This window comes from Mesoplodon densirostris, chromosome 7, assembly GCF_025265405.1.
Source record: "Mesoplodon densirostris isolate mMesDen1 chromosome 7, mMesDen1 primary haplotype, whole genome shotgun sequence".
Lineage (NCBI taxonomy): Eukaryota > Metazoa > Chordata > Mammalia > Artiodactyla > Ziphiidae > Mesoplodon > Mesoplodon densirostris.
Genome location: NC_082667.1, coordinates 3817238 through 3831656, shown reverse-complemented (window position 1 = coordinate 3831656; position 14419 = coordinate 3817238). Strand labels below are relative to the sequence as shown.

General features: G+C 53.9%; 1 protein-coding gene across 2 annotated transcripts in view; it reads right to left on the bottom strand.

Annotated features, from left to right (window-relative positions):
• The window catches only part of SHANK2 (SH3 and multiple ankyrin repeat domains 2), a 462517-nt gene that overhangs the window by 17570 nt on the left and 430528 nt on the right, over window positions 1-14419 (bottom strand). For both annotated transcript variants that reach the window (XM_060104098.1, XM_060104099.1), the window contains 4 exons: window positions 5104-5239; window positions 4388-4468; window positions 4092-4100; window positions 2741-2761 (listed from right to left, as the gene is read on the bottom strand). In XM_060104098.1, coding sequence (XP_059960081.1) covers window positions 2741-2761; window positions 4092-4100; window positions 4388-4468; window positions 5104-5239 — 247 coding nt within the window. The remainder of the gene's footprint in view (window positions 1-2740; window positions 2762-4091; window positions 4101-4387; window positions 4469-5103; window positions 5240-14419) is intronic.

Genomic DNA, 14419 nt, shown 5'->3' with positions numbered 1-14419 from the left:
GCTCAGCTCCTGTGTTGGAGGGTTTGTTTGCCTGCACGTGAAGGCTTTTAAGAAAAGCTGTGAGACTGGGTTCCTGCTTGTCTTTCTGGCCTCATAAGGATTATTCACGGTTTGTAAGAGCCTGGAGTTGCGTCTCTATTCAAGGATTCCAGATGAAGAGGATTAGTGAGTCCAGCCCCCTGCAGTCTTAAAATGAAGCGCTCTGAGGCTGAAAGCAGTCCTGCAGGCCGACTGGGAAGCTGTCAGCTCTTCAGAAACAATCTAGTAGGGAGTTGATGGAAACGCTCTGGAAGTGACTCCTGTGTTTTAACTTTCTAAGCAGACGAAGAGTCTGGTGCCCACCGTCCACAGGCTGCACCCTTCCTGGGTGGGGAGGGCGGGTGGTGGATGTCAAGCATGGGTGGGTCGCGCGCAGCCACGTGTCTCGGGAACCAGAGCACAGGTGGGGACCCCTGCCTGTCACCGGAGTCCCCACCCGGGGCCCTCGGCTGACCACAGGCAGGGTCAACCGCGTGTCCGAGCCCTCCCGCGGGAGAGACCCCAGCTCGTCCAGCAGACGTCGCCGGCTTTGCAGGAGGGAGGCATCCAATCGTGGCGCGAAACCCCCGAAATCGGGCGAGCTGGGGAAGCTGAGGCTGCCCCCGGGCTTACGCGGCACACCTGGCTGCGAGAGGAGCCTGTGGCCGTGTTTCCTGCTGCACTGCTCCCCGGGGGGCAATGGGGCACCCACCGCAGAGACTCTGTGACCGCCCGTCTGCCTGTGGCCACGTGCCGGGCTGGTTCCAGCACCCCTGCCCCGCAGAACCGTCGGGAGAGCATCCCAGGTGCTCCAGAAGTGTCCGGCAATTGGGATTCACAGCCCCTTCAGCTGTTCGGGCGGTCGGCTTCACGGAATGTGTCCTAATCCCGGAGGCGTCCATGAAGCCTGTCCCTCCTTGTGACCTTGAACAGCTTGTTTGGCCAGGCTCTCTGGGGGGCAGGGCCAGCCTCGCCCCGTCTCGGGGTGAGAGGGCACGGCACAGGATTTCCTCCACGACACAGCTTCCAAGAGGAAAGCCAAGCGCCGACGGCACTGGCGTCACAGATGATGAGCCGCCCGCGCCAAAGCAGCAGCTGTTGCCAGCTGCCCGTCTCTTGCTTAATAGTCCCAGGAGGCCGTGCGGGAATGGGGGCGGGCGGTCTGACCCCAGCAGACTGTCCCTGGCCTGTGGGTCACACACCTTCCAAGGGACGGGCCCGCGGGGCCTGGAAGCCGTGGTGAAGCCGGTCCCACCGGCTCTGGCCTGGAGCTGCCCTGGGCCAGCGTGGCCCTCACGCCCCCTGGTGCCTGTGAGCATGGTGTCTGGGGACCAGAGCAGGTCCTCAGGAAAGACTCGAGGCATCTGAGCTCAGACTCGCATCCAGTTTTCTCCACTCTCCGAAGGAAGGTGGGTCCCCCTCTCCGGGACTCTGGCCTGTCCTCTGTGCGACTCTGCCCTGGCCCAGGCTGGCCGTGCGGAACACGACTTCTGTCCTTTTGTCACAGCCCGGGGTGTTTGGCTGCTGGGGCCCCTGGGGGCGGGTGGGGGCAGGCCACAGGTACCCCCGAGGCTGGGCCGGCTCCAAGTCTGAGCTGCTTGCTCCCCGCTGACAACAGACTTTTACGGCTAGCCCTGTTGTGGCCACGGGGCTCCTGCAGCCCCTGGTGCGGTGCCTCTTCTGGAAGTTACGGTGGACGGAGGGGGCTGTTCCTGCCAGCTGGCGTTGGCCTTGGATCGAAGGGGGGGGGGGTTCAGAGGGAAAGGTAATCCCAGGAAACTTCCTGTGCCCTGGCCATCCATCACGTGGTTGACACAGAGACCCGTCCTAGAAAGCCCACTGGGAATTTCCCGGGCAGCCCCTGGGGGAGGGGGGGAGGCCCAGGACTGCTCCAGAGAGGCTGAGAGGGTTAGCCTGCCTCTGGGGAGACAGTGGGTGAGAGAGGAGGCGCTTCCCGGTGCTCTAGGACCCGCGACCCTGCCCCCAGATACCGCCCTGCTGGGTTCCGAGACCTGCCTCCCCATCTCAGCATTTCGGGTAGTGCCTCGGGCCTGTGGGAGGGTCCCCGCCTGCCCCTGAACTGACAGTGCTGCTTTTAGTCGCTGGGGTGGTCATCTCCAGCCACTCGGGGAGAGATCCCCCAGATGTGGGCACTGCTGCGGGAGGGGCTGGTTGGGGCCCGGCTGGTGTCTTAGCTGCTCACGGCACAGAGGCTGGGTCCTCCGTCTCCACGCCGGCCTGGGGCAGGGGCAGGGGTAGGGAGCGGCATGGCCTGGCAGCTGCCCCCAGCTCAAGGGCAGTCTTCCTGCGTGTGTAGAGCAGGACTCCTGGAGAGCGGGGGGTTTTCTGGAGCTGAAGGGAGGTGGCAGCCGCCCCCCACGGCAGAGGGCGCTCAGGGGTCCACTTGCCAGGGACCCTGCTGGCCTGCATTCTGGCCAGCAGCCACGGAGGCTGCCTGCTCCCCCGACCCGGGCAGGCCCAGCTGTGACAGGGCGCGGGGTCCCCACAGTTACGATGACGTGGACACGACTTGGGGAGACGCAGAACACGCTGGGGCACCACAGACGGGAGGGGCGGGGCAGGTGTGACAGACTGAAACGGGATGTGTCCCGGGGCCCCGAGCAGGGAGAAGACAGTACAAGGTCACGGCACGGTCTGGACTCGACGCGGAGGGCCACAGGCGTGCGTGCGGGGGTGAGACAGACACTGGGTCGCCCCTTACCCTTCTTCTTCCGGACGGAGGCTTGCAAACAGAAAGGGGCGCGTGAGTCCCGTGGTGGCGGCTGCCTCGGGGGCCGACTGCCCCACCGCGCACACCCCTGGCTCTGGGGCACACGCGGGTGGGCAGGGATGCACTGTCTACGCTCTCCTGGGACCTGCTGGCAGGTGGCCTGCCTTTTCTGACTTGCTCTCCGGCAAACCTGCTTCCCGCGGGGACAAGGGGCTTTCACTCAGCACCCACCCCTTCCTGGCACCCCGCCAAACTGGACCGCGTGAGCTGAGGCAGCTCTTAGGAAGGACCCTCACAGCGCCCTGAGCTGCACCCCCTTAAAGGTGACCTGCCCGCGGGTTCTCCTGGGGGGAGCCCGCCACAGGCGCCTTGGAGGAGCCTGCGTGGCACATGCTGCCTGTAAACTTTAGAGAAAAACGGGTGATAATTCACACTGTCCTCCCCGTCAGGGGCTGGGCCAGGCCTGGGGTTCAGGGGGCGTTTCCTGCAGAGTCTTGTTTGGACAGACAAGGTGTGGGCAAGGAGGGGGCCAGAGGAAAGGGGCTCTGGGCGAACGCGTGGCTCTGGGTGGAGGTGGGCAGCCCCACAGGAGTGCTGCCCTTTTCTAGAGGACCTAGGCCTCCAGCTAAGCTGCAGATTCTAGACCCCGGACACAGTGACAGGCGAGGGGGCCCTCGTGGGGAGGACAGAGTGTGGGAGACCCTCCCAAAGGAGCTGCCAGGAAGAAGGGGCCGCTCTGTACTTTCCCGGAGGGAAGGGTCTCCCCCCGAAGGCTGGGACCAGCGGGCAGCGACAGCAAGCTGCAGACCAGTGAGGATGCTCAGACTCCCAGCCCCTGGACCAGCTGGGCCTGACGATTTGTTTTGTGCCCCCGTAACGTGCCCTGGGCAGAGCTCACAGATGCTTCCCCTGCCTGCCCACTGAGCCCCCTCAGCGGAGGAAGCCGTCAGTCCACTCGTCCCCTCCCGTGGGGTCAGAGCGACCTCCTCCTGGAGGAGTCCCTGGGCGCCGTGGTGACACCCCAGTGTGACGTCTGGCCAGCACCCGGAGTCCTCCCTCTCCATCAGCCACGTGGCCACTAGGCCCAGGGCTCACGGTGCTCTGCGCGTCCTTCCCCAGGCCGTGGGGGGGGGGGTCCAGCGGCCACAGCCCTCTGTCCTCTGCAGTCCTTTCGAGAAGGCACCAGGAACCCCCTGCACTTGGCCTGCAGCCCACCAGGCCCGCCAACCCCTCGCCAGGGCCACAGCTTTCTGGTCTGAGCCATACACAGTGGGAAAGATTTGGGGGGGCACCCTAGATGGCAGGGGGGCTGCTTGAGGGGGGCCACAGTGGGGCAGCTTACCTTTATCCACTAGTGAGAGGCCCAAAAATTCAAAACAAAACAATGTTAGACGAACCAAAAGGAGGTTAGGCGAAACCACTAACCACCCCCGAAGCCTGCAGGGCCCCAGCGGGCCAGCGTGGGAGCACCGCACACGGGGGCGCTTCCTGACCCCTCTCTGGGTGTCGGGGCCAGGAGAGGGGCGAGAGAGCAAGCAGAGGGCCATGCAGAGGCTGGGGCTTCGCCGGGGCTGGCCTGCCGGCGTGCTGGGTGCTGGCGACGACGCAGGGCTGGGGCGGCTCGGACGTGGCACTCACCGAGCTCCTCCAGCTCCGAGGTCATGGACTTGGAGCGCAGCGTGAGGGCCGTGGTCGGGGCGCGCTTCGGGGGTGGAGGAGCTTGGGGGGCAGACGGGAGGGAGGGAGGTGAGAGCCAGGCCCCAGTGCCGCCACCCCCTGCCCCTTCCAGAACAGACAGCAGGTGGGGCCCCTGGACCTGCTGGGAAGGCTGAGATGGGGCCTCCCCCGAGGTGGGGAAGCTGGCAGTGGTCACGGCTGTGCTGAAATACCGGAGGTCCCGACGTGCTTCTCCAGTCTCTTTCCTGCCGAGGGGTGGCTCTGGCCTGCTCCCGGCGCCCCTCTGCAGGCCTTGCTCAGCCCCAGTGTCCCCCAGCTGTGACCTCCCTTGGGAAGGAGGGTGGGCCCGAGGACCTCTCCGTTCCATGGGCCCAGGCTGCATGCCATCACAGTGACCGATGCAGGTCAGTTTGGAGCGGGAGCCCCCAGGCCTCTGTCTGCTGAGCACAGCCCTGGCCTGAGGCCGCCCCTCCCTGTGGGCAAGCCCGAGTCCCCTCCTAACCTCCCTTTCTGACTTGTTTCCTACTCTGGGGCAGGGGGAACGGGACCCCCCCCCCCCGGCCCCCAGCATCAGGAGATTGGGGCCCCCCTCACAAGCGCCTGAGCACAGGGGGCTGGGGGGAAAGAGCCCTGCCCCCCACCCATCCTTCGGGCAGGGCTGGCGGCTGGGAGGGCACCTTTCTTCCTGGCCGTGTCATCCGGGTCGAGATTCCTGGTCACTGTGACCACCTTGAGGACGAGGTGATTCCCCCCCTGGCGGATCAGGTTCACCACCTGCCGGTGGCCGACCTTCACAACGTTCTCGTCGTTAACCTGCGGGGAGAGAGGGCAGGGCAGTGAGCTAATGGGATCTGGCGCCCGCCTGGAGGGGGGCGCACGTGGGCAGGCCCCGTGGGGGCCAAGGTGCCTTCGGGGAAACCGAGCAGCAGCCGCGCGGCCTGGAGGGTGAGGCCGGGCCTCCTGCAGCCCAGAGCTGGTCACCGCCGGGGCCGCTTTCCGGGAGCGAACGTCCCTGCGGCTGCTGCGAGGAAGGCGGACTGGGCTCGGAGCGGGGAGAGCCTCCCTTGGTGGCCCAGCCCCCATCCCCTCCCAGGTGGGCTTTGGCACCCGCTGTCCCCCCAGCTCCTGGGGTGAGTGCCGGGCACGGAGGGAGGCACAGAGAGCGAACCCACAGAAGGTGGGGTCCATGGCGGCTCCAAGCGCTGTCTTCGAGGAAAGAAAACTGCCCTAATGATCGAGAACTGAAAGAAGCACCTGAAACCCTGCCCAGGCTTGCGATCGCCAGTCCACGTTTTGCTGTACTTCTTTCTCCTGCTGTGGATTCCTTAAAAACCGTCAAAGTGCAGTGTAGCCACAAACAGAAGAGTCAGCAAGGTTTGGTGAGTCTTCACAAATCCAGCACCCCATGTAACCAGACCCCAGCGGACGCACCAGGTGCCCGGCTCTGACGACCAGGACCCAGGCGAGCGGATCTCATCACCTCTGCGGGCCTCTTCCAGGCCAGCTCGGTCTGCTTCACCCCGGCTCTCCCAGGGCCCGGGAACCCCTTCAGGCCTGGATGGGCAAACCAGACAGCTGGCCACCGGGGAAGGGCGGTTCAGGAGGCTGCTTGGGAGGGGGAGATGCGCCTGATTCCGGGCGGCAGCCGCAGTCTTTGCAGTGACTCCTAGCGGCTCTCCTTTTCGCTGGTTTTCTCAGAGGGTGATTAGGGAGCCAGATGAATTCAGGGAGTAAAGAAGTTCGGTGGAGGGAGAGGGCACGGCTGTCCCCGAGCTTGCCAGCGGGGAAGCAACGGGCCCAACTCAGCCAGACCGCAGATACCCGGGACACGCCGTCCGAGGCCCACTGATCTCCCTCCCTCTGCGTCTCTCCTCCCACAGGTATGCCAAGACAGCGGTGCTCATTCGTTCATTCCAGCCACCACACTCTTGCTCTGAGGGCCCCCTAAATCCAGGAGGTACAGGGGGTGGACGGTCCGTCCCCACCCTCCGGGGGCTTACATTCTCATGGGGGAGTTGGACGGCATGGAAGTCAATGAACAGATGTCATCTCAGCTGTGCTGAGTGCCACCAGAGAAAGCACGGCCGGCAAGAGAGAGGGGCGGGCGCTGTGCACAGGCATTGGGTTGTGGTGATGGGGCACTGGACATCCGGCGCAGCCAGGGGCGAGCACGAGCCTGGCACATTCGTGGGACAGCAAGACGGCCAGGGGGCCAGAGCAGTGTGAACCCAGCGGGGAGAGAGTAGAAGAAAAGCCTGGGTTCTGAGAGGCCCAATCAGAGGAGCCTTGAGTGCCAGCTGAGACCTTAGGTTTTGAGCATGAGAGGGGTGCGGCAGGTTGATGTTTCAGGAGCGCCAGTCACTCGGGATGGGAGGAGGGGGTGGGGCAGAACCCGGGCTGGGAGCACGGGCCGCTTGGACCGGAGGGAGGCAGGAGGGGTGGGGAGACCCGGTCAGGTCTGGAACCACGGGACGCGGCAACATGGGTTGTGTGGGACGGAGCTGTCCGAGGCCCTGGTGAGATGTCTGCAGCACAGACGGCCCCCGGCCGTCCACCCTTCAGGCCTCGGCGGCCAGCCCGGTGCGAGGAGGGCGGACCAAGAGGAGGACCGCACCCTGCCGCCGACGGGCGAGCCCCTGCGCTATTCGTGATGGCCCAGTGCAGGCGTGGGGAGGGGCTCAAAGACCCCCCCCAAGGACGAGCGCGACACCTGCTCCAGACAGAAGGACCAGCTTCTAAAGCCCACAGTGGGTAGCAGCCCCTTCCACGGAGCCCACCCTGACCGTGGGCCCCTCGTGCTCTTCTTTCCCCTTCCATCTCCCCTCAGCCACACCCAACTTAAGGTCACACGCCGCTTTGCAAGTAAAGAAGCTCTGGATGAAGTCCGGCCCCCAGAGCAAGAAGCACACCAAGGCCAGAGCCGCGGGCTGCGTGGGCTTTTGTGGATCCGTGGCTGCTGCACAGGTGGCACTTCAGCAGCGACAGCACGGAGGTGTCAAGTGACTGTGCTGTGGGAAGGCACAGAAACACCAGCAACACAAGTCAACCTGGAATCAGGAAGCCCATGACCAGCGAGGCAGGATGGGAGCATGCCGCTCCCTCCCCCTTCCAGCACAGAGGAACAGAAGAGCAGAGCTGCACTGCAGTTTCCCAGCCTTTGAACAAACTGAAGCTTCAGTGTAGCCAGAACGGGACTGTGGAGCCAGCTACCACCCTTAAAGCACATACTCCAAAGTGCTCATGTGCTGACAGGACCCTCAGAGACTGAGTACGTTAAATGCTTGCTGTTTCTTCAGTTGCCCACTGAACTTTCATGGTCCCTCAAAGACAAAAACAAAAACAAAAAACCCAAAAACACACACACACCACACTGGGCCTACAATTCTGGCATGCTGCCACCAGGAGGTGGGTGCCTTAATCAGCCACCACATTTACAGGTTAAGCCGAGTCCTGAAGATTACAGCCTCGGAGCAGATCTAGTCACCTGTAACAGTGCCATTCTCTCCATCGCATCATTCTTAGATGCAGACACGGTGCAATTTACGCAGGGAGTAAAGCATGGCCACGTCCTGGCAGAGGGCAAGAATACCAGCCTGGCCACCACCTTGGTTCAGGGAACTTCTGCCTGCCTTTACACGCTTTCGTATCCTTCTAAATAATTCTCTAATTCCACTTAAATTGTTACTTGAAATAGCAAGCTTGTATGTGTACATAGTTTAAGGAGGCAGAGGCAGAATTCTACAAGGCTTGTTACAAAGCCAACAGGACCTCACCACCTAGCCCCACTTCTCATTCCCAAAGCCTTCAACCGGTTCTTTCTATATCCATCACTGCGTCTCTCACCATGCTGCTACTTGGTGCTTCTTTAATTTTAGATGTCATCTGCTGACACACCACTACTGGAAATGATGATCTAGCTCAGCATTCTCAGCTATGGCACTACTGCAGTTCTGGACCCATCAATCAGTTCTTTGCTCGGGTATGCACTGCAGGATGTTAAGCAGCATCCCTGCGTTCCACCCACCAGGTCCAGCAATCCACTCCCCCGCAAAGTGACAAGCAGGAAGGTCTCTAGCCATTTGCCAGTTGTCCTCTGGGAGGTCAAAGTCACCCTCAGCTGAGGCTGATGAACTACGAATTTAGCTCTTTTTCTGCATCCCCCGTACCACCAGTTTTCCAGGACTTCCATCCTCAGGTGATAGTTACATAGTAGTTTTAACCAGATCAACCTTCAGGGTTTACGTCATGACTAACATCTGTCTACAGGTAAACCACATGGTATACTATGATGACTTTGCCTTTTCCAGTGCGTCTTGTTTCCCCTGGAGTGAAATAATTTTCTGGTGTTTTTAGACTGGTTTAATTTTCTGTGTACTTAACAGTAATTCAAGTCCAAACACTTCCTTAATTACGTAAATCTCTTTTCAAAATCTTCAGGTACATTGGATGTCTTGTTAAGTTTGTCTTCTTGAACAAATCACTCCTGAAGACTTCTCTAACAGTGTGGGTTCAGTGTTCTGTTGGCCTGTGTCCCCATTACTGTCACCCTCAGGATTCCTTCTGATTCTGTCTTGTGTTGGATCTTAGACCACATGTATGTATTTCTTTGATTCAGAACCTCATTTTTGGTAGAGGACGTTCTCCAGTAGTTTTCCAATCAAAGGAGTTTGGGAGGTGATTTTTTTTAGACATTGTCTATTTTAAATGGCTTTACCTGCACACTTAAATAGTAGTTTGCCTGGGTATAAAATTTGAGGTTGGAGGGTAAGGTAAAGTAAGCTCCTAAGACTAGCTCTTCTGCAGGTAAAAACTGTAAAGTCTGGACAGAATATACTCCCTCATCCTCAAACCCAAACCAACAAAAACAGTTCCCTGAAAGCTCTGGAACGTGAACAAAGGTAGGCAGATTTTGGATGGGAGTGGAAAATCGGAAGCTTTGGGCCATGGACACAGAGTGGTGTGAGTTACCTGATGCTCTGGTAGAAACCGAAGCCTTTCTGGTTTGAGAAATCAGAGGACAGAGCCCTTTGTGTCCACAGCTGCCAAAGTGAGGGGAGAATTCCAGAGAGGAGAGAGCCAGAGAAGAGTAGTTCCGTGTTCTGTGTGTAAACTCTTCCCAAGTCTGTGGTTGACATCTGAACTGTGTGTGCACAGGGCCAACTCAAAATAGCTTGCAGATAAGGTTAAAACACCGGAACTGATATTTGAGTAGCTGCCACAGCAGGCTACACAGTTTGCAGCTTGAGTCTAACCAAGGTAGTTGTCAACTGAAACAAAAACATCAGCACTCAAGCAAGAAGTGTAACAGAATCTAGAGTTGCCACAGCATAACATTCACAATATGCAGGATACAATACAAACTTACCTGACGAATCCACAGGTGACCAAGGTGTTGGGATTACTAGACAAGGACCTTAAAGCAGCTGTTATAACAATACTCAACTGGGTAAAAGAAAATACACTCTTAATGCATGAAAAATAGGAAATCTCAGCAAAGAAAAAAAAAACATGAGAAATGTTAGAGCTAAAAAAATACAGTATCTGAAATTTAAAAAAGCACTGGACGGGTTTAATAGCAGAACGGATATGACAACGTAAAGAGTGAACTTCAGTACAGAAACAGGACTTACCCAATATGAAGAGAGAAAAGATTTTCAGAAGTGAACGCAGTGTTAAGGACTTGGGGGACAAGGTCAGAAGGTCTAACATAATGATAATTAGAGGCCCAGAAGAGAGAGAGACAAGGGGTCAGAAAATAGGATGGCTGAGAAGTTCCCCAGTTAGGTGAAGGACATTAACGTACAGATTCAAGCAGCTCAGTGATTCCCAAGTATGATAAATACCAAGAATATCATGCCTAGGCACACGATAGTCAATCTGCTGAAAGCCAGAGAAATCTTAAAGCAGCCAGAGAAGGACATATTACTTACATAGGAACCGTGATTTGAACTATTGTGGACCTCACATCAGAAACCATGGAGACAAGAAGAGCCTGGAACAGCATTTTAAAACTGTAAAAGTAAAATAATCATCAACCTAGAATTCTATAACCACTGAAAATATAAAGAAGGAAGGCAAAATAAAGACCTTTGTAAATAAATGATAACCAAGAGAATTCGTTGCCAGCAGACCTGTACTGCAAATAATGCTAAAGGAAGTTCTTTAAGCTGGAGGAAAATGATGAAGAATCTTTAGAAGGCATGAAGGATGTGAGAAATGATAAATGCCTGGGCAAAATATAAAAGATGATTTTCATTCTCATTAAAAAATAGATACGACTGTTTTAGGCAGAAATGCTATTGTTTTGTGGGGTTTATAATGTGAGTAGATGCAATACCTTAGGCAGATGTAGCATAAAGGAAGGCAGGAGTGAGGCAGATACAGCTGTACGGCTGCCAAGTTTTTATACTTCACGTGAAGTGTGCAGTGTGAGTTCTAAGTGGACGGAAGAGTAGCGTCAATAATGAAATTAATGGGATAAAGCTCCAGTTAAAAAGCAGAAGCTATAAAAACAGATTTAAAAAAAGACCTAAATATGCTGTTTGTGCACTTGACACAGAGAGATTGAAAGTAAATCAATGGAAAAAGGATTTCCCATAGATGGAGTGGCTGTATTAATATCTGACAAAATAGACTTTATCCACTTTGCAAAACAGTTTGGCAGTTCCTCAAAAAGTTAAACATGGGGCTTCCCTGGTGGCGCAGTGGTTGAGAGTCCGCCAGCCGATGCAGGGGACACGGGTTTGTGCCCCGGTCCGGGAAGATCCCACATGCCGCGGAGCGGCTGGGCCCGTGAGCCATGGCCGCTGAGCCTGCGCGTCCGGAGCCTGTGCTCCGCAACGGGAGAGGCCACAACAGTGAGAGGCCCGCGTACCGCAAAAAAAAAAAAAAAAAAAAAAAAAGACTTAAGGAAAAGAGCATTACCAGAAATAAAATGGGATATTTCATAATGATACAAGAGGTCATTCATAAGGACATAACAGTCATAAACATTTATGCAACTAATAACAGAGCCTCAATATAATGAAGCCAGATTTGACAGAATGAAAGAAATAGGCAACTCTGCAAACATAGTAGGACATTTTAATGCCCCTGTCTCAAACTGATGAAACAGCTAGACAGAGAAGGAACATATTTTCCTTGGTCCAGGTTTTCTGAAATTTGCTGATATGCCTTGGTGTATCTCTGTTTTCATCTCTTATACTGGGTACTCATGAATCCCTTTCCATCAGGAAACTTGCATTCCTCCATTCTAGAAAGTTTCCTTCCGTTATTTCCTGAACACTTCTTTTCTTTCATTTTCTCTCTCTCTCTTTTTAAAAAAAATTTGCCCTCACTGTGCAGCATGCGGCATCTTAGTTCCTCAACCAGGGATCAAACCAGCGCCCCCTGCAGTGGAAGCACGGAGTTTTAACCACTGGACCGCCAAGGAAGTCCCTCATTTTCTCTTTGAGGTACACTTATTTAGCACATGGTGGACCTTCTGGGCTGGCCCTCTAATTATCTTTCCTCTCCAACTTTCCACATCTCTTTCTGGGAGATTCTTTTCAATTTATCTTTCAATTTGTCTATCAAAATGTTCATATCTGCTGTATTTTTAATTTCAAGAGCTCTTATTTTGTTCTCTATTAGTTTAAAAAAGAACGTTTTGTCCTTACTGCAAGGATGCAATATCTTCTTTTATCTCACCGATCATATTAATACTGTCTTTTCATAATCTTACTCTCCCTGCATAGTCTGTTTCCTCCTTTTTTTCCTCCACAGTATGTTTGTTTGGGGCTTTCTCTTTCATATTAATTCTTTCACCAATGTCATATTTAAGGAAGACCCCTAAAGAGCTGATTTCTGTCCCAGCCAGTTATTTTGTGAATACTGACAAACTGATCCTAAACTTCATATGGAAAGGCAAAAGACCCCAAATAGTTAATGCAGTACTGAAGCAGTACAAAGCCAGGTGCCTGACGTCAAGACTTACTACAGAACTTCACTAATCAAGTATTGGCGAAAGAATAGACAAATAGATCAACGGAATAGAACAGATAGCCCAGAAATAGACCCACACAAATCCAGTAACTGATCTTTTACAAAGGAGCAAAGGCAATTCAATGGACAAAAGATATCTTTCAACAATGGTGCTGGAACAATGGGACAGCCACATGCAAAAAAAAAACCCAAAACTAGACACAGACCTTACACCTTTCACAAAAATTAACCCCAAATGGGTCACAGACCTAAAGGTTAAAACACAAGATTATAAGACTTCTGGAAGATAATGTAAAAGAAAATTTAAAAGAAAATTTAGGTGACCTTGAGTTTAGCAATGACTTCTTAGATAAAACACCAGAAGCACTATCCATAAAAGAAAAAAATTGATAAACAGTCCATTAAAATGAAAAACTGCTCTGCAAAATACACTGTCAAGAGAATGAGAAGACAGTCCACAGATGGGGAGAGAATTTTTGCAAAACACGTATCAGATAAAGGACCAGCGTCCAAAATACACAAAGAACTCTTACAACAATAAGAAAACAAACAACCCAAATAAAAATTGGGCAAAAGATCTGGATATCTCACCAAAAAAGATATACAGATGATCAATATCCTATGTCATTAGGGAAATGCAAATTAAAACAACAATGAGATACCATTACACACCTACTAGAGTAGCCCAAATCCAGAACACTGACAACAACAAATGCTGGCGAGGACGTGGAGCAATAGAAACTCTCATTCGTTGCTGGTGGAAACGCTAAAATGGTACAGCCACTTGGTAGACAGTTTGGTAATTTCTTACAAAACTAAGCATACTGCTTCCGTGTGACTCAGCCATCAGGCTCCTTGGTGATCATTCACCCCAATAAGCGAAAACCTGTGTCTACACAAAACCCTGCACATGGATGTTTATAGCACCTTTATTCATAATCGCCAAAACTTGGACACAACCAAGATGTCTTTCAATAGGTGAGTGGATAAATAAACTGTGATACATCCAGACAACGGGACTGTTATTCAGTGATAAAAACAAATGGACTATCAAGCCACTGAAGGACATGGGGGAACCTTAAGTGCACCTTGCTAAGTGAAAGAAGCCAATCTGAAAAGGACACACCTTGTATGATGCCAACTACATGATATTCTGGAAAAAGCAAAACTATGGAGACCATAAAAAGATCAGTGGTTCCCAGGGGTTGGGGGGAGGGAGGGAGGAACAGGTGGAGCACAGGAGATTTTTAGAGCCGTGAAATTCTTATTCTATATGATACTGTAATGGTGGACAGATGACATTATACATTTGTCCAAATCCATAGAATGTACAATGCAAAGAGGGAGCCCTAATGTAAACTGTGGACCTCAGTTAATAATAGTGTATCAGTATTGCATAATATTATATCAGTATTGGTTCATCAATTGTAACGAATGTACCACGGAAGAACAAGATGTTAAAAATACGGAAATGGGTAGGTGGGGAGGGGTAAGGGAGTATGTGGGAACTCTTGTACTTTTCACTCTATTTTCTTCCTGTAAATTAAAACTATCAGAAAATAAATTAAAAATAAAAGTTAATTAAAAAGCTCATTTCTACCGTTTTTTATTATGGAAGATTGTCCCACAAATAACCAAGAGCAGAGAGACCATTACTCTGGACAACCACGGCCTTGGCAGCCAGCGCCAGCATGACCGGCTGGAGCAGTTCCAGTGCCTCTACGCACCCCACCGCACCGCCCCCCATGGAGCAAGTCCCAGCCTTCTCTCACCCTGCCTGAAAGCAATCCAGGCTGCTTTGTGTTAAAAGACAGAGTCTCACACTAAACGCACAGCCACAATACCACGATCACACCTACAAGGTAACTCTCAGTCCTCATATCACGAAATACTCCCATCAGGCTGGAGTTTTCCTGACTGTCTCGTAACTGTCCCCAAGCACACAGCTGGTTCGCTGGAATCAGGAGCTGAACACAAGCCACACGTTGTGTCTGTCGGCATGGGTCTTTT